At 40.9% G+C, this 23,668-nt stretch overlaps 1 protein-coding gene across 5 annotated transcripts in view; it reads left to right on the top strand.

Annotated features, from left to right (window-relative positions):
• The window catches only part of Pcnx1 (pecanex 1), a 141,938-nt gene that overhangs the window by 72,940 nt on the left and 45,330 nt on the right, over nt 1–23,668 (top strand). For 2 of the 5 annotated variants that reach the window (XR_003713212.1, XM_028782179.1), the window contains exons 8-13: nt 791–975; nt 13,016–13,106; nt 14,239–14,296; nt 15,913–16,130; nt 17,899–18,052; nt 21,248–21,280. Coding sequence is in view for 4 of the 5 variants with exons in the window: in XM_028782179.1 (XP_028638012.1) it covers nt 791–975; nt 13,016–13,106; nt 14,239–14,296; nt 15,913–16,130; nt 17,899–18,052; nt 21,248–21,280 (739 nt within the window). In the remaining variant the exon portion in view is untranslated. The remainder of the gene's footprint in view (nt 1–790; nt 976–13,015; nt 13,107–14,238; nt 14,297–15,912; nt 16,131–17,898; nt 18,053–21,247; nt 21,281–23,668) is intronic. The other 3 variants (XM_028782180.1, XM_028782182.1, XM_028782181.1) reach the window with 3 other exon arrangements.

Below are 23,668 nucleotides of genomic sequence, written 5' to 3'. Positions count from 1 at the left end.
ACAAATGATAAAATAAGTTTATACTAACAAAATACTAATTTTAAAGTTTTATAAAATGTATAAAACTATTAGAGTATCTTTGGGAAATAAAGGTTTCCCAGTTGTTAATATTTTCTAAAATAATGGATCTTTGTTAATGAGATTGCAATATGGGCAGAAAAAGAATGTAACAGTTGGTGATGAGAATGTATTTTTTATGTATGTTTTGTATGTAACACATGTAGCCTTATTTCAGAATATGGAAGCTATTGTAAATAGTACTTTATCTATAAAGTTGTGTTTCACTCAGTTGAGTCATGTTTCTTTGGTTCTTTTGCAGTAGATTGTGGTATTCTTTTGTTTGTCATTGTATTTTGGTTGCATTTGATAGAGATTCTTTGGTTTTTCACATGTGTAGAAACTGTTTTATTGTGTATCTGAATCTGAGATCTTAGCGGCCAAGTTATTACAAGGTAAATTTTACCTGTTGGAGCCCAGCACTGAGCCTCACCGCTTGAGCACACTCCGGGCTCCTTGCTCTCTCTGCTTCACTCTGGAATCTAGTCGGTTTGAGCTGGAAGAAAGTCACAGGTTGGCAGGTAACCGCTGTATTATTTACTGCTTTCCTCTATCAATCGGATGGGTAAGGACCAGAGCAAGTGTAAACAGTACCTGCACAAAGCTGCCCGGCTCTTCTTAGGTTATTTGAAAAAGTGTCATTTTGAAATCAGTGTTCTATATTGCTTTCACTCTAGCTGTTGTTTTCTCTTTTCTTCCCTGTAATGTCTTCCCAATCCGTGTTCTCTCCTAGCCTTCAAGATGGTCAGCAAGGCCAGCAGTCCACAGCCCAGGTCAAAGTCCAGTCCCGCCCCCCATCCCAGGCTGCAGTGCTCAGTGCTAGTGCCTCCTTGCTGGTGAGAAAAGGGAGTGTCCACTTAGAAGCCTCACATGACCATGCGTCTGCCGTAGGCGGTAGCAGTTTGCACGATGAACTTGGTATGCAGGCTTGATGTAATCTCGGTGGTTGGAAACTTGTGATTGGCAGCGAATGGGTAACAGTGACTGCAGTCCTTTTCTAAGATGGCTTTATTTTGGAGCTATGCATCGGGGCACTGTCTTACTGGGTTTGTTTGCACTGCGTTTAAGAGGATGACTTGCTTTTTCTTTTTATATTTCTCTTTACTTTTATTGTACTTTTTGTTTTGAGCATATCTACTACTGATAGGCAGCTAATATGCTAATAACTGTTCCTTATAACTAATATTCTCTTATAATAATTTGGATGTTTCTATTATTCCCAGGGAATACCATGTGGAATACCTTGAATTTTTAGGTGGTTTTTGAGACAACCTTAATTTTTAAAAATTATTTGAATATGTTATGCACAGGAATGCTCTCTCTTTTCATAGGGTTCATTATAATTGTAATATTCTCAGGATAACGTGGCTCTACTTGTGACTGATAACTTTATAAAAGATTTTATTATCTGTTAAGATATCTATAAATATACTCATAAATTATGTAAGTTAAATGCAGCATACTTTAAATCCTCAGTAGTAGCAAACTTACCCAAAGACATGCGTTGTGCATTGGCATATTATACTACTTCAAAGCTTCTATTTCCTTATGCAGATGTGTATGTCTGTATGCGTGTGTGCATGCATGTGCACTAATGTACTCGCCCACCATGTGCATATGCACATATCTGTAGAAATCAGAGGAAGATACTAGGTGGTTTATTTTTCAAGGCAGAGTTTCTCACTGAACTGTTGCTGGCTGATTTGTCCATAACTGGATGCCCAGGGGATTCTAGGGACCTGTGTGTCCCATCCCTTTGCAGCTCTGAGGTTGTGTGTGTAAACCTTGCTTGGCTTTTTTCTTGGGCACTGAGGATCCAGTGCCAAGTCCTCAGCTCCTGCAGTAAAACTCTTCTGACTGAATCCACGTTCCCAGCCCGTGCGCTTGTGTGCCTATTTCTCTGTGTAACCCAAGTTTTCTGTGCTCAGGTTCACAGTGGTTGAAGTTAATAAGAAAATCTTGTTCTTAAGTAAGACTCACTTGCAAGCCTTTATTCATTCTGATCTTACTGATCCCTATTACGTGGGCATTTCTCTTATAAAGGTGACTGTCGGTTTATGTGTTAGTTGGAGGAATATATTGCAGTAAGGAGCCAAAATTAGGTTTGCTAAAACTTGACATGCTGTTTACTCATTGACTGCTTTTCCATTGTGTAAACCTTGGGACTATAGAGTGGTATTACTGCATAGGTAAACATGAACTGCAGATTTTCAGAAATTGCAAAATGACCATCTGAGACAGTTACAGCATTGCCATGTGTAGCAGGCAGCACCTAAATGCAATGAGAAAACAAAACAACACTAGGTGCAGAAGCTTTTCCTTCTGAGTTTGTAATTTGAGAGGTAAGAAAGTCTCTTAAGGAAGATATTTGAGTAAAAATAAAGTAGAATTCAATTCTCCTTAGAGTAAATGCTTTCAAGTGAGTCTTACTTAATAACAGTATTTTCTGTATTAGATTAAACCACTGTGAATGTGAGCACAGGAAATCTGGGTCACACAGAGAAATGTGAGTCCACGAGCACATGGCTGGGAACGTGGATTCAGGTAGCGCAGTGCAGCACAAAGTTGCAGTGACAGAGAAGAAAGCCAGGCAGGTTTCACATACAGCCTCAGAGCTCCACATACATCCTTAGCTACTTTATTGGTTTCAGTTGGCAGATATAATCCATTATGTTATAATGTGATTCCAATCACTATGTAAGCCAAGATTCCTGGTAGCAAAGGGTTGTGAGTCTGCAAGCATAATGTACTGGCCACATAGAATTGCCCGTTGGCTCTATGACAGTGGATTGGCTAGAGAGCTTCATTTTAAACTGTTTCAGAGTTTTAGACTAACAGACCAAGCATAAAATTAAACTGTTGATAATTTTTCTGAATAAGAATTCATTACTAGAATGGAAACCAAGTGAGGCTTGTGAGATGGCTCAGCTGGTAAAGGTGCCTCCTGTCACAGTCAGCAATCCTGGAACCCACAAGAGAGCAGACGTCTCATATAAAACACTCCCGCACACGCACACGTACACACACACAAGTGTCAACAAAGAGAAAAGGTAAAATGTTCCCTAAAAATAATGACCTGTTTACAAAGGCTTTTTTTTTTCAGATTTAGTTTTATCGAAAAAGTTTTCCCGTATGATTTTTACATGCAATAGTATATACATATGTACAATATGTATTTATAAAAGACATTCATGTATATATAAATATACACATATCCATATATTCATACAAATTTACTTAGCATGCTTAATTGTTAACTTCAGATACTGAATCATAAGCAATATAACTTAGAGGAATTTGGGATATTGCCTTTCTTATACAATTCATTCTGTGCAAGGTTAGTCAAATGCTTTAATGGTTCAAATGATGTAATTATCGCTGGCTACATTGTGAACATAACATCATTTTAAAGATTGATTTGATTTTAAAGTATGTGTGGCTCTGTGTGTAGGTATGTGCACATTAGTGCAAGTGAGTGTTGAGGTCAGAGGTGTTGATCTTCCAAGCTTTGCCTCTTCCCAGCTGTGTGACCTTGGTGACCTAGGGCAGGTTGTCTCCTCTCCCTAAGCATCAGTTCCTTCATTTATCAAAGGAGGTAACACTAATGCCATTTCCCAGGCGTAGTGCAAGGACCGTGTGTATTAAATGTGCCATGCTTGGCGTTAGTGTGTTTCGTTTGCTAGTACTAACCATTGGTAGTACTGGTTAATAAAATAGCACTAGGTTATAATTCATTTAATCTGTTCAGCAAGCTCATTAAGATGTCTCTTCATACTTCCTACTGTAATAAACACTTTGCTGGAGTCTCTTTACATGGGCCTGTGTGTGCAGCAGTGGGTAATTCTTCAGGATTAGAATTGGAGTAGAAATCAGTCAAGGACAGTGAACATCCCTGTAACTCTGTCTCCTGCTTTTAATTGCTCTATAAGGAGAGCTCAAACATTGTTTATATTTTAACTGGCAGACTGGGGACAAGAAACTCACCTAACCTTTTATTTCCTAGATAGAATTTAGAAGTTGCCATTGTCATCATAGAAAAGCTACAGAATAATATTTTACACAGTTTTGGGTACCTGAATTGCTCCAGGAATTTTACAGACGATCCAAAGGCAGTCTCTTACGAACATGTTGTGAAGAAGCCGTTAACATGCGGGACCAGATGATCTGCTCTCCGATGTTAAACATACCTAAAACTAAACTTGAGTAGTGCTCTTATTAGGTAAAATATAAGTTGGATTCTTGGGCAACACCTCAAAATCAGTGCCTAAAATGATGATATTTCATTTTTCTCTAAGGATGGTATGGGAGCCATTTACTGAAGACAGGTTGGCTCCTGTGTTTTCTTCACTTGTATCTTCCTGGGGTTGGTGAAATTTCCCAGAAGACAGGGAAAATGGGAGAACCCAACTCAAAGACATTTCAGTCTTGATGTTTCCACCAGTGACTTGGAAATAATGGGCCTTTCACTTTCTTCTGTCTCCCCACCAGTGACCTGAACATGGTCGCTGCGTGACTGAGCCGCAGGAGGAGGAGCTGCCTGGTCAGGGAGTGCAGTTACTAAGGATAATGAGGCTGGAGCTCCTGCTTCAGCCTTCGGCACAGCAAGTTGACAACACTGGCACCAATAGATGGAAGGCCACCACCTACTAGAAAAGAAAAGTAGCTAAGTGGGATGGAGGTTGGGAAGGTGAGGGGTAGGAAAGGTAGAGGATTATGGTCACCCCAAACCAAACATACATGAAAACACAAATAAAGATAAAATTTTAAACGCAATATTAATGTCAGATCTGAAGCTCGCTCATGATTCTTAGAATTGGAAATTAAAAACAACTTGAGAATTTTTTTCATCTGTTGACAGTGTAGTATCCATGGCAGAGTTTGGAGAAATGGGTGACTAAACAGGAAGTCATTTTTGTAGGGCAGGTTCACATTGCAGACCAAAACGCCCATGTATTTGTATCTCCAGATTTTACACACATGAATTTTAATGCATTTAGCCACTTAGTACTGTTCATAATTTTGAAAAATTGTAAAAGACCTTTGAGGTGCCCATTACGAGAGAACCACTTAACAGCTAATAGCTCACATAATCCAAGTCATAAATCATAAGAGTAGATAAAGGAGAGCCTAGGGAGATGGCTTAACCATTATGAGCACTGGCTGTTCTTCCAGAGGACTCAGGTTCAATTCCCAGCACCCACTGGTGGCTCTCGACCACCTATAATTTTAATTCCAGGGGATCCAATGCCTCTCCTGGCATCCTAGGGCATGAGGTATGCATGCGTACATGTGAGCAAAATGTCCGTACACATAAAATGTTTTAAAGACGTTGATACTATTCAGATTTACTCAGTAAATCTGAGTTGATGGCGTGTGCACGTAGAGGCTCGAGATCAGCACAGGGTCCTATCACTTCCCACTGTAGTGTTGAGGCAGGTCCTCTCAGACTGAACCTGGAGGGCATGGCTTGTTAGACTGATTGGCCAGAGAGCCCCTGCTTGCACACTATCTTCCTGACTCTACTTCTCCCTGGGATCACAGGTACATGCCACCATGTCCCACTTTTATACGGGTGTTGGGGATCTGACCTCAGGTCCACATGCTTGTTCAAGCAAGCACTTTATCTACTGGACTGTCTGCCCAGCCCAGAAGTCTGCTCTGTCGACAATGAGAAGCTAGTTAGGAAAGGAGCAGTTTCAGAACAGTTCAGTGAGTTTTATCAGATGGTGTTCTGCAGGTGAGAGAGAACTAAAGCCTTTCTGTCCCCTTCAGAAGATCCCATGTGTGACTTCGTGCAGGCCTTCCCTCTTCTGGGCGCGGGATTTACTACTCTGTGTTCTTTTGGCACACCCTCCCTTTTATAAAACTTCTTATTTTACTGTTGATAATTGAGAGGTTGCAAATGCATTTTCAATGTGAACACAGAACTTTCTAGTACTATGAAATATGGTTCTGAGGAAGCCGAAGACAGGGAACCCAGCATCTACAGAATCCTAAACATCAAAGGCCCTTGATGAAGTGTCACATTAGGGAGTGTGGAATATAAAATCATGGTATATACCCAGTGCATAAAATTAATCTTGATTTCTGACATTTTTCTAAAACCTGGGTTTTGCAGTTTACCTTGCAACTTTAAAACAATGCATTATTGTTTGACCTATCGAAGGAAAATAACTTAGTGCACTATCCTAATTTCTGTACTAAGAGTGCTATCTCCAGGTAAAGGATAACTTCTTTCCTAGGTCCGTCAGACCACCTCTACAGGGACCACTGTGGAAACTGGTTTTGTACACCAGTACAGCGTGTTCAGAGACACATGCTTACACACACCTTTGGCATGCACCAGCTACATGCAATACCATGCTAGGTGCTGTGGAGGCACAAACAAGCTGACACTTCCTAAGTGTTCTAAGTAGCTTTGTAAAAGAAGAATCCATTAAAGTGTGTTCATTTTTCTTTTTCTTTTCTTTTCTTTTCTTTTTGACCTCTGAAAAAATGGTCAGCATTAGGCTAATCAAGCTTGAAAAAACAGGTTCACATGGCATGCTGGTAGACACCTATAGTCTCACCTACTTACAAGGCTAATATGGGAAGGTCACTTGAGCCCTAGAATTTGAGGATAAAAACATTCCAGGCTGTAGTCAATAAGGCAGAAACTGGGGGATGGCTCCAGGTATGTAGCCCCTTGGGCTCTGCATGAGCCATTGTATCCCATTGTCTTCTGTCAGTTTCCTGCTCTACATAAGTTCCCACTGCATTCCCAGACATTGCTCTGCTTTCTGTCACTGAAGTCATCCCTCCCTCATCTGGAAGCAGATACAATGGACCATGTGTGTGACCTCTTGTGCTGAGTTCCCCATGAAGCATCATTGCGGTTCATTTTGTTGTATTAGTTTGTTCTTGAAACTACTCATTGTAGTACTGTGGGAGCATATTGTGTATGGTTTATCTATTTACCTGTTGATGAGGACTTGGGTAATTTCTAGTTTATGGATATTATAAACAAATGTTTGAACTGGTTCTCTGTCTTGTGATGTTGAGGATTAAACTAAGGGATTTGAGTATGCCAGGTGAGTACTCTACTACCATTGAAACTATCTCACCCCTAATAGTTTTACATTAGAGCTAGGGAGATGACTAGGTGGGTAAGAGCATTTGCTATGTAAGTACAAGGACCTGAGTTCAAATCCCCAGTGCCCATGTAAAAAGCTAAATGGGGCCACATGCACATGTAACCCCAGCACTGTGTGAGGCAGAGACAGGAGGGTCCCTGGAGGTTTAGTTACTCATCTATTTCCAGATTCAGTGAGGGACTCTGTCTCAAAGGAGTAAGGGTGAAAGTAATACAGCAGGACACTTGATGTCTTTCTGTAGCTACACCACAAACACCACCAGCAACACCACTACCAGCACATCCGTTCTGTATTCTTGCCAGTGCTTTGCTGTCGTTGGCCTTTATAATTTTAACCCTGATGGGATCTTACTATGGCTGAACTGTGGGTTTCTCTTGTGACTCTGGATGATAGGCATCTCCTGATTGTTTGGGAGCATACATATACTACAGATATCTCAGTATTTGTCTCATTTTTTAAAAACAACTAGGTTGTCGGTCCTCTTAGTGTTTAGGGCTAAGAGTCTCTTGATATTTTCGATGTAACTTGTCAAGCTACAGGTGTTTGCTCCTCTTCTGTAGCTTGCCCTTTAGTTTACTTGACCACTCTATGTGTCCTAAATGCCACCAGAGTACTTGCCCCTCTGAACTAATCCATGAGTAGGCGATGACACAAGAGCAGTTTGAGGTTATGTGTGTCCCTTGCAAACAAAGTTCAGCTGACCTGACAATCAAGCAAGAGTGGGGCCTTAAATGGGAAATGAGACGAGTCGGAACGGAACTGAGCACGGGCCCTTTCAGTAAAGCGTGTCAGTTACGTCTCTGCTGCCAAGCAGTCGATCCTGTGCAACCCAGTGTCCCCCACAGGCCCCTTTAATTAGGCTTCTCACATCTGCCCTCTTTGTCACACTCCTAAAGCCCTGTCACAATGTTGTGTGGAGGATGGGCTGGTTCTGAATAATGAAACTTAAAAGATTTTCATTATATCCTAGAAATTGGTGGCCTGGAAAGACTGCTCAGCAGTTGAGAACACTTAACTGCCCTTGGAAAGGATGCTGATTTGGTTTACAGCACCCATGTGGTGGCTTACAGCTGTCTATAACTCCTGCCCCAGGATCTGATGCCCTCTTCTGACCTCCACAAGCCGTTCACTCAGGTGTTCAAGCCCACACTCAGCACACACATATAACATCATGATTGAGAATAAAGCCTTTTTAAAAAGAATTAAGGGTTTCCAAGCCTGAGACTGTGGGTCTAGGTAGAGCACAGGTTAGCAGACTACAACCTGTGGGCTTAGTCCAGTTTGACACTTAGTTTTGTAAATAAATAAGGAAAAATGTGTCTTGTGGTAACTTTATGTTACAATGGCAGACCTGAACATTACATCGTAAGAGTGTTGACGGTTCTGTTGGCAGTGTGACCTGGGAGAAGAGCCGGAAAATGAGGCAGACTAAAGTCTCGGCAGTAGCCAACTTTATTCACAGCATCGGACAGAAACTCCATTTTAAAATTAACTCTCAGGGTTAAGAGTAGCCAGTCACATGAATAAAGCATACGATCACCATAGCAAGCCGCACATGGCAGGCAAGCCATACATGTGGCAAAAACATGTTTTTTCTTAGAGGCATATAAACAACAGTAACTGGTTGTAGTGACTAATCTGCAGTAAGTTCCTATCTGTTGCACCTGGGAGGGCCGGGAAAGCCCATCCTGTGTCTTTGAAGAAACTGAGGTCACAAAACTCTTATGGTTTCTTGGAGTTTTCTCACAAGCACAGAGTTCTCTTTGAACAACTCCATTCCTGGACCATGTTCTGACAGTAGCATATCAGGACCACAAAGCTTTAAATGTTTATTATCTGGTTCCTCATAGAGAAAGTTTGCTGGTTCGTGGTGTGAGGAGAAACAAGTCCATTATCCTGAAATACAGTGAGTCATTTCTGTCTGGATGAGAACTCAGGTTACCTCAGAGACGTAAGAGTCACTGTTCATGGTAATAAGGAGATACCATCCAATAAGTCTGACCTGATCCTAAAGGCTTGTGTCTGAATTGGTGTAATAGTCCTGGAGAGATGGGCATGATGCTCACGGGACCAGAAGGAGGCAGGAGTACTTCCCACTGAGAGTGTGTGGCTCTCCCAGAAGTCTTCTGAAACACTGACATAGCTACCTCCATGTAGCTCAGCTCCTGAAGCCCTTTCCTGCCCTAAGAGTAACACTTCATAAGCAGGAGGCTCCAGTAAGGCACCACACCAGGTTCACACTTGGAGGACCCAAACGGACAAGTAGGCTTCAAATCTAAAGAGAAGGGTCAGGAAAATAAAACGGCTCTTTTGTTGTTGGTCCCTGGAAGATTAAAGAGATGTGTCCTAGTAGCCTCCTCCTTCCAGAACATGCCGGCGTAAAGGGGGCAGCAAGGCTGTCCTAGGGGGTTCGAAGGGGAGAGTCTGTGCTCGGCATGCTGTGCACCTTGTGGTGAGTGTCCGTCCTTCCGATGGAAGAAACTGCAGAGTTCCCCTACTGCCCATGTCTGGAAGAGTCACGCCAGGCTGTTTAGAGCATCCGCTCTGCCGTTTCTGGCGTTAGTCCTTAGACATTAGGTCTCCGTTGTTTGTGGCTCGCATTATGCCCTGAAGCTGCTATAAAACTTTCCTACTCAGAAAAGACAGTATATGATTCACAGATTGAGTTTTGATTGGTAGTAGTATTAATTGTTAAATATTCATTGATGACAAAATCCAGATGCATTAACTTTTCTTTTGTTCTTAGAAATTGCCTTGTGGATGATACCATTTTTACAAAGAAGTTCCAGTTGTAGTGTTTGTTTGGTCATAAGTTGTTTGTTTTCTTCTTGACTCATACATGACTGACCCTTTCAGACATGGTTAATTATGAACTGGCAGTAGATTCCTGGTTTGCTTGTAGTCAGAATTCAAATGGAGAAGGCATACTGCATGGGTGTTTTGCTTTCTTCCTGGCTTGTCTCCGTTCCTTAAGAAAGAATATACAATTTGAGGGTTTTAAAATGCTATATAGTAAATGGAGTCATAGAACATTTTGAGTTTAGAGTTTGGATTTGAGCATTTCAGTTCTTACACTGGTAGTGTAGAGTTTTATTTCAGTTTGGGAATAGATTTTCCTTTGCTAGATTATCAAATTAGTGCATTGAAGTGTTAATAAAATTTTCACGGAAACATTATGATATATATTTTTGCACATGTTCCCAGTGTGTTTATCTTGTGAACAAAGTGAAGCACTAGCAGCATGCCGTCACTTGCTCTGGGCAAAGACAGAGCGCAGGGGAGTGCTGCTGTGCAGTTGAGCCGGAAAGCACCATGAAACGTGTGTACCACGTTACTCTAAGAGCCTGACACGTCCTATACTGCTGGAGGCATGCTTGTTTGGAGACATAGTTTGTTTCTGTTTGAATCTCTAAATTTTATTACTTTATTTTTAAATTAGAATTCAGTTACATCATTTTGTTCTTCCCATTTCCTCCCTCCAGCCCCTCCCACGTAACCCCCTCCTATCAAACGCATGACTTTCGGCCTCTTTTCCTGTAACCATTGTTTCATATAGTTTATTCCTAACTAAATGATATTACCTTTGCCATCATTGGTTTACATAGAGACATTCAAAGCTACACATTTAAATACCAAAATGCTGAAATTTTCAAGTTCTAGAAAAGTTGATTTTATATTCTTTGTGTTTAAATGAAATTCCATATTTTTTTAAATTCAATACCTACACATAAAGGATAGCGTACAGAATGAGTCCATGTTGTTCACTGTTGCATTTGAAAGTTACAAACATAGCGTCTTCTAGTGACGGCTTGTGCAGAGATACTGCTGTAAGTGTGTGGAGAACAGAACAGATTACTGGAATCCCATGTAAAGCTTAGATATTCAGAAAATCCTGCAGTGATTTGAACTGTTAAGTACAAAATTAATAAAGGATCAGAAATGTGTGCACATGTGGTTTGGGGCAGTGTAGACGTTCCTCTCCTGTTGAGCATTACACACAGAGCTTATTTGCTTTTTGTTCAATAGCAATCTCTGCAACTCACGCATTCAGGGAAATTTCCAGTAAGAGGTAAGATATTGACAGCTTTACATCTCATTTGTGGCCACTAATACAGTTTTGTAACTATTAGAGACTGACTGAAGCAGGAGATAAAACGGTTCTGGGCAGTCCATATCTTTCATACTCCACCCTTGAAAAATAAAACTATAGCACACGGACTGAGTATTTTTCTCTTTTTATGCTTGCTCTAATATTTAAAATACTAGAACTTGCCACTGTCACTGTATTGCCCCTTTCCTGAGCACATGGGGAGTTAATTCCTTCTTTCTCTGTTGAAATGAGTATTTCATAGAACTGTTTGTCTGACTTATCTTAGTATGTCATTCTCACAGACAATACAATGGTAGAGTTTTACATATTTTATCTGTGACCAATAGAATATAATAAAGCAGTCTTATTTACTATTTGGGACGGAGTCCTGTTAAAAATTAAATTATAGTCAAAATGTCCTATAAGTCTTTTAGAGTCTCGATACTGAGTGCCAGTAACCAGAACTCAGTGTATAATACATGTATATATGAAATTGTGAAAGCAGTTTTGGATAACACTTGTTTAAAGATTGTTCGTGTTTAGGACTAGGATGCAGCAGAGTCCAGCGTTTGTCTAGTGAGCACAAAGCCCTGGGTTGCAGCCCCAGCACTCAGTAAAGTGGGTTAGAGGCACACGCATGTAGATATAGAGAAGAGAAAATCAGAAACTTTAGGCCATCCTTGACCTGATAGGGAGTACAAGGCCAGCCTAGGTAAAAGACTGTAGAGTCTCAGTTATCCCGGCTTCTGAAACAAACCCTTGTAAATCCTCAAATCCTTGACAAGACCATGTAGTTGCCAATTATAGACCTTATCTTGTTGGCTTCTTAAAACTGTACACTGATGTATTTATGTGCCCTTCCCATCATAGTCCCCACCATAGCCTCCGTACATCCGCAAGAAGGGATTTCAAGTGGGGTCCGGGCTTTAAAATCCTGTTAGTAGGAACTTGTTTATACATTGGAGTTTGTTTCAAGACAACTGGGCTTTTGTACTATTATTTCTTGTTCTATTCATTTTATTTCTTTTTCCTTTTCTTTTCACATATAGAAAGGCGTTGTTCTAGACAGCGCCGTCATAGTCAGGTGGGAGGAGGGCATTGCAGCATAGGCAATGCCGTGCTGTCATCGTGGGTAACGGCATTGTAGCAGGGTCTTCCTGGGAAGGGGAACGGGATTGCACAGCCTCTTAAGAGCTAGGTTTTAATTCTTAGATTTTTAGTTAGTTTGATTTTTAATCTCTTTAGATTTTATAGAGCTATTTGGTTGTAACAATTGTCACTCCAAAATGTTTATACAACTCCCATGGAAACATTGTGCAGCTAGTGATGTTAATAAGTGGTTTAATTAGCACCAATACTAGCTTCCTTTAAGCCATTTTGACTTTCATTTCTTCTGAACAAAATAAAAATAACCATTTTGTTGTTGTGAAGTTTGAACTGTCTCAAACTTTAAGCAGTTTTGCATAGGACCGCTCATGTCAAGGTAGCTTCGGAACCTTAAATCATTCATCCATAGGGTTGTCTAAGTGAGGTGAAAAAAGGAGCTGCCTCGAACCTCTGCCTTTTAATACTGATCACATCCGCTGCCATTTTACCCCATGTCGTTCTCAAGTGCATGGAGATTGTGGTTTTAAGATGGGTTGTAGGAGTTTTGTAAAACAGTAGGAAATTTAGTATGCCATAAAGGAGAACTGACTATCTTAATGACTGCTTTCAAAACTTGTTCATTTGCTAGGTAAGTTCTCATCTACACTCTATGAGACGGGTGGCTGTGACATGTCACTTGTGAATTTCGAACCAGCAGCAAGAAGAGCATCCAATATCTGGTAGGTGTGGAGGCGTCAGACGGACTGACCGTGTGACTCACATTTAAGGTTTAACTTTTGAGATGTGGAAGCTTGTTTTTAAACTTATTTTTTTCTACTGGATGAAAGCACTGTCCACACTGCTATTGCATCCCATGATGCTTTAGAAGATTGTGTATGTCATGGGATGCCTGCACATACCTGTTCAAATGAGTTGTCATGTTGTAAGAGTACATATTGTCCACTCTCACTCACTTTCAGACATAATGTGAATTGTTATTAACTCTAAACCGCCATGTAAGATACAAGTTATTTTGGAAATTCTTATATCAAGTTTAATACTTACCGTAATGCACTCATTTCTACAGAATTAAAGGTGTTTCTTGTTTGTTTTGACTTTTCTCTGTTTTGTGGTGGGGAAGGAATTAGTAAGGTAATAAAAATTTTAGGAGAAACCAAATAAATTCGATATTTAAATCATATACTCTTTTATAGTATAAAGCATATTGATTTTTTTCCTAAATAAATAACCTTATTAATTCAATTCCCATTGTTACTTTGAAATCCATGATTAATTAGTTCACTTTGTCACAATGACCATTTGATTCTTATTTTAGGACTTCCAATAGGCTATGTGTATCTGTTAATGTAACTTTGGCGGTTACATATTTTTCTAGTGTCTTTTAAACCAGTGGAATTTACAGTCACTCAGGTTAACTGCTGACCTAGTCGTATCTCAGAATCCACCCTGGCAGAAAGTACTAAGTGGAAGGTTAGCTGATTCTGTGGTAATGAAAAAGCGAGATTGGGGGTTTCCGCCATGGAATCCTACAGGAGGGTAGTCCCTGGTACTGTAAATGTGGTAGAGCCTCAAGTTTGAAATCCAAATGACTGTACTGATACATTTCAGTCTGTTTTATATCACAGATTAAGCTTATCTTGTCCATACTATTCCAGTCAGCCGGAGAGGCAGGCTGAACTTAGGTGCTCTGGGTCACAGCTTAGGAGAATGAAGACTTGGTCTTTGGTATTTACATCGAAGAGTGAAGTTAGTATAAATACTGTCAGTTGTTAACTGAATTTAAAAACCAACCAGACAAAACACCGTTTGACAAGCTATCTACTCCCTAAAGTCTTTTTAATTTTATTTTAGTGACACAGATTCTCACGTATCAAGTTCTACCTCAGTTCGATTTTATCCACATGATATGGTAAGCTTTTTAACTTTTTATAATGTGATGCATTTTTTAGATTCAGTCTGAAAAGTTCCATTTATATAGCTGCCCATAAAAATCAGTCAGATTAATGAATCACAAAATGTTGCTTTTGTTGGAAACTGTGACAAAATCCCCTTTGTTTTGATCCCACGGTCTTGCACCCTCAGAGACTTCAGTTAGCCCTGGATGTACGCATGTGTGAGTCAGAAGTCACACTGCTTTCTGTTTTGCAGGTCTGAAAAGGACCACTTACTGTTGTCTAATCTGGCTGTGCCATACTTTTTCTTCTCATCTGCTTCTCTGTTTTTATAATTGTGTGTTTTGTGTGTGGACTGTGTGTGCATGAGAACGAGTGCACGTGAGGAGGTCAGACAGCTCAGGGGAGTCGGTCCTGGAGATCACAGTTGGGTCTTCAGGCTTGGCGGCAAGCTCACGTTGAGTAATAGGATTTGATGTTGTTTTAAACTGTTGACTGTTGACTCTCTTATTGACTACTGTCTGTGTTGAGAGAAAGCTGAGTAACAACATGATTATATGAGACTGTGTTGTATGAGACAAAATGGGATCTGCAAACCCTGCTTTTGCCATGACGATGCATATGATATGAGTCAGGAAGCATAAGATGGATGAATCCTTGTTGGTGACATGGATGGATTTTAGTCTGAGGTGTTCTGTCTAGTGGATTCTTGAAGATGAGTTGTGGGCAGGCTTTTAAGACTTGGGTGGGAAGAGGCATAGAGCAGTGGTTTCCAGCCAGTGGATATTTGGCTGTAACTGGAAATGTGTCTTGACACAACCGGACGAATGCCACTGTAAACAGGAGACGGGGCAAGGGATGCTGAGAGACAATCTGTAGTTTGGCATAGCCCTATAATGAAGATTATCGTGCCAAAAAAATCTATAGTGCTAGAATTGTGAAACCCTAGGATAGTCGATAAGAAAATGTTTAGAGAAGTATCAATCAATATTTAAACATCAAGACCAGCAATTTTTCTGGACTGTTCTGTGTGATTTTGAGTAGTAAAGACCTTGCCTACTAGAAGCAGGAGTGGAAAGATGATGGTAGAGGAGTCCTGAGACTGCAGAGTGCTGTGTGCTGCCCTGTGCTGTGACAAAGCCAGTACATTTAACAGAAGCAAGGGAAAAAGGAGAGCTGGTGGATAGAAGAATGAAAGTGAAGAAATAGTTTGTACTCTGCTGTGTAGCTTCAGGTGAGGACCCTGCTGGCACAAAGAAGGCCATAAAACAGAAATGCCCACCATGCGACTGGCGGGGGAAGTGAGAGCTAAGGGCTCAGATTTATATTGGCAGTACCGTTCATACCTTAAGAGGGAGGCCCCCAGTGACCCACAGCAAGGGCATTTGCTGGCCTCACCAGATGTATTAACATCTTTTAACACCTTTCCTAAAGGTCTGTTGATCAAATTTTGTTTTGTTTTGATTTGCTTCCCGTTGCCACCTTGTGTAGATTCCAGGCATCGTGGAGTTTCACCAGGAGTGAACTCCTTGTGAAAACCAGAATTAGAGGCTTAAGTAATTTACAAGCTGAGAAGCTTTGAGTCCTAATTTGATCAAGAGTATTTAACCCTTTCAGTTCCAGCATGTTTTAGCTTTCTCTCCCACAGATTCGGTTGAATAGACTGTTGACCATTGACACAGATCTGTTGGAGCAGCAGGACATTGACCTAAGCCCTGACTTGGCAGCCACTTACGGCCCCACTGAAGAAGCTGCCCAAAAAGTTAAGCACTATTACCGCTTCTGGATCTTACCCCAGCTGTGGATTGGCATTAACTTTGACAGACTCACTCTATTGGCGCTGTTTGATAGGTAAGACCAGAGCATGGTTTTAAAGATGTGGAGATAAGATTCTTAAACTGAGTTCTTCCTAATTAGCTATTCATGTTTTCACCTGAGAATCGTGTTGGAAAATGCTTTCTATTTTCATCCTCCTGAGGTCAGACTTTACAGTAAAAAGGCTTTTAAACATTAATTCTCTTAAGCCCATTAAACGCTCTTTTCCATAAGGATATGTTCTTATTATTAATGTGAATTGATTCTTAAAAGAGTCTATGGAGTGTTTTATGATCTTAAGATTATAGGTACTATTTTCCCAAATATAAGGGTTGGAAGAGGAAGCCTGTTACCCCGGCCTTTACCATTAGTGTCTCAGTAGTAGGCGTACTTGGTTATTACAGACTTGCTGACCAGTAGCTGCTTCCAGTCAACAAGTAGGAATGATACTGGATTTACCTTCACTATAGCAAACAGAGGCAGACAGAACCTTGGAGATAAGTCAGTAGATGAGAGGGGTTGGTGGTGCGCACTCTTAACTCAACACAACTCGGTGTGTTTCAAGTTCCTAGTTTTATGACACAGGGAGGGAGAGTGTAGAATTCAGCAAACATCTTGGGATAAAGTGGTGAAACTGAGGGTCCTGAAGTCCATAATACAGAATAGCACAGAAGGAAGGAAGCTGTTTACAGCAGGAAGCTGTTGGAAGAGCGGTGGAGATGTGTCGAGGGCTTTCCTGTGCTCCGCAGACCATGACAAGCTCATGTGTCTCAGCAGCTGTCTGCTTAGGAAGACCTTGCTTTAGAAGTGTGACAGCATCAGCCTTCTGTTCACTACTTCAGACCTACTAAACAACTCATGAAAGCAAGGCCCAAAGCCAGGCAGTGGTGGCGCACGCCTTTAATCCCAGCACTCAGGAGGCAGAGGCAGGTGGATTTCTGAGTTCGAGGCCAGCCTGGTCTACAGAGTGAGTTCTAGGACAGCCAGGGCTACTGAGAGAAACCGTGTCTCAAAAAACAAAAAAAAAAAAAAAAAGAAAAAAGAAAAGGACAACTGCCTTAAAAGACATTATCATAGATCCACCTAAATAAATGTCAGTTACCATTAGGAACTTTTTTAAACAAATGCTCCAGGCCCAAGTATTATTTAAATACTATGCAAGTCACTGAAGTGGAGACTTGGTCCTAAAGTAGCAGATTTCTGTGTGCAGAAAATAAAATTTTAATCCCTACCTTGGACCAAATCACAAAAACTAAATCACAATCAGTCATAAGCGTAAATATGGAATGTAAAAGATTTGTCCTAAGGTCATAGAAACCTTAGGTTGCCAGTTTTGGCACAAAAGACAGGATGAGTAAAAGGCTAATGAATAGTCAGATGCATCAACATGGAGCCTGTTGCAGGAGCTGAAGGCGAGCGTGCGGTCAGCTTACAGGGAGGTAGTGAGCAGCAGCGTGCCGGCGGGCAGGAGTCAGGGCTGGCCACGCGTCTGCCCGCTGAGAGCCAATGAAGACACCGGCAGCTTCTGACCTGAAGCTATTAAATACTACAGAGGTGTTTATGAATGAGGGATGGCTAATGACTATAAATGTAGTATTAATTAAATACAACTTTTTGTAGTGTCATAGGATAGCTGTATCATGTCCACAGGTGGTAGGGTTTTTTTTCCTGTATAATCTGAAATGTTATTCAAACCAGACATCCAAACTGCACCCTAGCAGGCCTCATGGTATGCCTTCTTTTTTTCAGTGTGATGAATTTCTTGTACTCATGATAGACCTGCTTGTTAATTTTCCATCTACAGAAACCGTGAGATCCTGGAGAATATATTAGCTGTTGTCCTGGCTATTCTTGTGGCTTTTTTGGGATCCATCCTTCTTATCCAAGGCTTCTTCAGAGACATCTGGGTGTTCCAGTTCTGCCTGGTGATAGCTAGCTGCCAGTACTCACTGCTCAAGGTACCAGTGTCTCCGCCTTCCATTCTGTGTTTAAGACCTTTCACCAACTTGCCACAAGATGATAACTTTTAGGTTTATTTTCCATGGAGGTTCACATTAGATTATGTAGAGTCCAAAGCAGGGTATAAAAAGTAATTGTATGTAAACTGAATTGACTTAAAACTAATTATTTAAATTAAAAGAGACTTGTTAAAATAAAAATGTGCAGAACTGGAGACATGGTTCAGCAGTTAAGAGCACTGACTCCTCTTCCAGAGGTCCTGAGTTCAATTTCCAGCAACCACATGGTGGCTCACAACCATCTGTAATAAGAACTGATACCCTCTTCTGGTGTGTCTGAAGACAGTGACAGTGTGCTCGTATACATTAGATAGATAGATAGATAGATAGATAGATAGATAGATAGATAGATCTTTTTAAAAAATATGAATTTGCATTCTTGAGATTTATTTTGGTTCAATTTATCAGCATTAAGCTATTGTTTCCCACCTTTGAGCCTTCTTTTCTGTGGATGAGATTTATTAAAAATTTCATTGGTGGATAATATATTGTCAAAAGTAGAGACAGTTTTTATTCAAACAGAGAATATCAACATCCCTTTGGTACTGACTGAATAGTGACTCAGAAGTACCTACATTGTCAGTTGTAAGCATTTAAGAAAATGGGAGAATCCACCGTGTCACCTAATGTCTGACTGAACTGCCTAAAACCTATATAGGCTGTTAATAGGGTGTTCCCTTCCTTCTAGTCAGCATGCCTGACTCTGCCTAGGTTATTTCCCTTAGACATGCTGCTGTCCAGAACCCTCTCCAGGCTACAGGCTGCTGCTTCAGTTCTGTTGATGCTCTCGGATGGCTTGATTTTTCCATATTTTTATAGCTAGCATCTGAAAAAAAACATGTAGGATATTGCTGTTTTTGAATTGCCAGCCCCATTCTCTGTCATCATTTAACATCTGTTAAATCTGTCCTCCATATCCATGTCCTCAGTACCGCCCTGTGACTGCACAGTCCTGGTGGCTCTTGTTCCTCACGTGGCTCATTCGTTGTTGCAGCTTTTGTGAGAATTGTGAGTGTTGCTGACTTTGTGAGAATTCCCTTGGGCCTTGTCTGCCCTCCTCTTGGTTTGTATTATTGCCAGGGAAGCAGCTTTTATTGGTGGAGTCAACACTCATTATTTGAGTTACGTCCTGATTTAGATGTGAAGGCTTCACATCTGTTGCAGGCTTTAGTCCTGTTAGAGCCGGCAGACATGGTCTCTGTGTAGTGAGAAACATTTTAAGTTCTTCCTCCCTCAATAACAGTCATCAAGTCTCTTCTCAAATGCAGTGGACGTATTAAAATGGCTGCTTCTTAAGTGTTGGCTTTTCTTCGGCTACTTTATCCCTTTGTCTTCTTAACCTGGAAAAATTCATTTCTGGCTCTAGAGTCCCTCGCTGCATTAATTTTGTCCACTGCTTTCAGGTTAGTGTGGTTAACCAAGGGGAAAGGCTGCCAGGATTTTCTTTTTAAGTAGCTGGCTAGAAAAATAGTAATGTCAAAGGAAGACAGGAGTTACAGCTTCAGAAGGAATTGAGGTTGACAGAACTGAAAAATCACCCAGGCTCACGTGCAGCCAAGAGCCAGGTGCCAGATGGCAGACTGAGCATGCTTGGTGCTGTGTGCGGTTGCAGGTGGTGAGGGACTGCCTGGGAGAGATGTGTTGTATGCCACAGGGAAGGAGCTAGGACTGGGGAAAGGTCTGATTTGAGAAGGAGTTGTGTAATGACATTAGGACATCTTCTCAGGCTTTCACAGTGGTCCCCTTGATTATTTTGGTATGCACATGCAAAGAATAAACTCAGTTACCACTCTTCAGTAAGCAGGAACTAGGACTTACATGCTCACCCAAGTTCCTGTGTATATCTCCTGAGTAGACTGAGTGACAACCATATGGCTTACATGTAGTAAAGAGCCAGACAGAAAAACAGACCTGTCTACTGAACACCATCTCAAAGCATTAAGCAGTGTAGTTTTAAGTTATTAACTGGCCAAAATAAGTAAAAATGAGGGGCGGTGTGCACTGTGTTTGCTATTTTGATGAGACAATTCCTGGAGCTGGTGCTTTGTGTTTTGAATTAATGTTCCCGATTTCTTGTTTGGGAGACATTTACTAAAATCACTTATAGAGCATTTTAAAAGTTGACTGTGACAAAAAGAACTATAGGCAATTAAGGAATACTGAGAGTGGGAGAAATAGTCTTCCCCAGGGAAGGGTCCCTAATTGGTGACTCAGTAACAAATGGTCAGCCCTGAATCAAACATACATGTAAATCACACAGACTGAGGAGGTTCTATTTAGGAATATATATGTATACACATACACATGTGCATGTAACAGAAAAAATTAAAGGCCGTGACTATGAAAGAGAGCAAGGAGGGGTGTGTGGTAGGAGTTGGAGGAAGGGAAGAGGGAAAAATGTATAATCTCAAAAGTAAAAGAATTAAAACCGAGATAGGTGCATGCACACATGTATGTGCACACACATTTTACTCATCCATGAGCAGTGTGTTGATGGTGGCAGATCTTTTTTAGTTTGAAGCCAGCCTGATTTACATAGTGAGTTCTAGGACAGCCAGGGCCATATAGACGAGACCCTGTCTCCAAAAAAAAAAAGAAAGAAAGAAGGAAGGAAGGAAGGAAGGAAAGAAATTAAATGTCGTTTAAAAAAAAATAGGTGGAACTGGAGATCATCATGTTAAATAAAATGAACCAAACTCAGATAAATATTACCGGTTTGTATGCATAAAAATATTTGTATATGCACACATATATAGTTGGATAACACGTATACAGATACAGACATGTAGTTGGACACACACATATAATTGGATACATACACATATATAGTTAGGTACCCAGGACACTCACGTAGAGTTGTATGCTTACTAGACATGTAAGCAGGAAGGACAGCACCAAGAAGGGAGAAGGGTACGAGTGAACTGGGAGAGGATCAGCGGGAGGGATGAAGCACACTGATACTGCGTTTTAATGAAATGAAACACACTGGGCTGATGGTGAAGCCCAGTATTTTGTACACTGGAGAATGATAATAAGCTTTTTATTTATTTGTTTGTTTGTTTGTTTAAGAAAAAAAGTTGCTTGTGAAATTCTTGATACTTGAGTAAAATAATGCATCTTTCTGTTCATTTCTAGAGTGTTCAGCCTGATTCTTCCTCTCCCAGACATGTAAGTCTCCTGAAAGGACTGTAAATTACAGCTCCTTGGCACCTAACCAAAGTCCACGTTTCTCCTGATATGTACAGGTTGAATTGTGTTTGCATGTATTGTCTCATCTAAGTGTTGACACACTGTGTAGGTTGATTTATGGGCACAAAGGAAATGACACTGCTGACAGACTCAGAATACTGACTGAACTGTACATCATAACTCATTTTTTGGCAGCCTGCTTCAAGAGTGTCAGACAGACGTAATCCATATCAGCTTGATGGTTGTATTTACTAAAATTTGAAAGTAGTGAATAAGTGTTGAAAATAGAACTTTAAAATAGGAGAAGCTCACTTTCCTTTGATGATCAATTTAGAGCAAGAATATAAAGAGACACTGCATTCGACCACTGATTAAGGCTTCTGTGCTAAGCAGTGAGGTGACGTCCTTGCTTACGAGCCTGTGTCTGCTGAGCAGATAGCGTGATCCAGTTCTGAGTTGGACAGTTCATTTGTTTAATAGAAAGATGAAAGGACGTTCTCTGTACAGTAGAGCAAAGCACTATTGTGTGGCTCACACCTCTTACCCCAGCATAGGAGGGCTGAAGACAGAGGGTTGCTGGGAGTTTCCAGCCGGCCAGAGGTATATAAGTTCCAGGCCGGTGTGGGTCAGAGTAGCTCCCTGTTTTGTCTTAATAAACAAACAAATAAACTAGCTAGTTTAAAACAATAAGCTTCAAGAATAATGTTTAGTAGAGTTTTCACTCCTGATTATAATAATTTTATCCTTATGCTGAAATAGTTAATGGGATTGAGAACAGAAAGTACATCACAGGAGGAGATGTTTTGGCTGGTGTTTGTCATCTGTGAGGACACTTTTGAAGGGCAGTGACATTTTGATGCATTGTTTTGATGTGGCTTCTGGCTTGCAGAATCGTATCAGGGGGAATAGAGGAGAGCTGGTGCCCGTCTCCCAGGTTAAGTCCTCACCCGTGAGTCTGCTCTCACCTCCTCCTTCCTCCCCTCCCTGTCGTTTTGATACCTCTATACCCAATGACGCTGTGCCACTAGTACTTAAGTCCGCTTCCTTCCTCAGAGCATTTTGTGCGTTCATTGTCCATGGCTGTCAAAGTTAGAATCAGCCCTAATACGGTGCTGCTGTCCAGTCCGTAGGTGGTTCTCAGCTCTGCTCTGTTCACTTAGCTGACAGAAAAGCCTTCTTCATCTGGTCTCTTAACTCACTTTTAACCTGGGGTGCTTCCTGTGTATTTCTTGATTTATTTTTTGATGTTGAAATTATTTATGGATCTAGGGTAGTTATATCATAGACTATCTCCCAATTTTTGTTTGATGTTTCTTTGTTATGAGAGGCTAGTGTATTTGAGGAGTGGGAGTATCTTGCATGGATCACACTCCTGGTGGTGTGAACGTTGACGGTGTAGATGAGACTGTGGCTTGAGTTTTCCTCAGATCTGCAGTGTTGTTTGGCTAGATAAGGCTTTGGTTGAGGCTAGGAGCCTCTGACTGTTCCCAGGTAGATGCTAGTGTCGCTGCCACCTGTAAGAATGTGTCAGCAGCTGTCAGATGTCCTCGAGGAAGCAAAACACCCTCGGTTTAGAACTTCTATTTTTCTCTAATGTCATTTTTCCTCTTGAAGTTTTTTTTTTTCAATTGGAAAAATTTGACTCTGTGTGCATATCTTAGTGTTTTACAGACTTCCGCTAACTTTAGTGTCTACTGGTTTCTTGCCTGAATCAGTTATCGCTTGATAGTAGCTAGATGTTGATCTTCTAATTCTATTATCCTGATAGCTAATTTCTTACTAAAAGGAATCTATCTTAGCTGATTATTTGTCATGTTAATAATGAACCCAGGACCTGTGCATGTAAGACAATTATACCACCACTGAACTATATACCAGCCCCTTTTTCTGTCTTTATGCTTATGTGTTTATATACAACTTTGTGTGTGTGTGTGTGTGTGTGTGTGTGTGTGTGTGTTCCAACCCCCAACAGGGTCGTGACCCACAGGTTGAGAGCCATTGCTTTAATGGCAGTGTGATCCAGATTCAATTCATACCTTCCTATTGGCCTCCATTACCTTGTCTTTCCTGTGAAATCCTGCTTGTGAGCAGTATTCATCAACGAGATCAGGATGATGTAGTAATCTTGTTACTGGGATTTTGTTGTGTCTAGGTCCCCAGTGGGTAGTTGTACATTCCTATGTATGTGTGTGTGCATTTCTCTTATATCCATTCCTATGCCTAGTAAAAACTCTGGGTTCACGCTGACAGCCCGGACAACACTGGTGTCATAGTAAAAACTCTGGGTTCCCGCTGACAGCCCTGACGACACTGGTGTCGTAGTAAAAACTCTGGGTTCCCGCTGACAGCCCTGACGACACTGGTGTC

Source organism: Grammomys surdaster, unplaced genomic scaffold (genome assembly GCF_004785775.1).
Source record: "Grammomys surdaster isolate TR1022 unplaced genomic scaffold, NIH_TR_1.0 721, whole genome shotgun sequence".
Taxonomy (NCBI): Eukaryota; Metazoa; Chordata; class Mammalia; order Rodentia; family Muridae; genus Grammomys; species Grammomys surdaster.
This window is presented reverse-complemented; position numbering and strand designations above follow the sequence as displayed.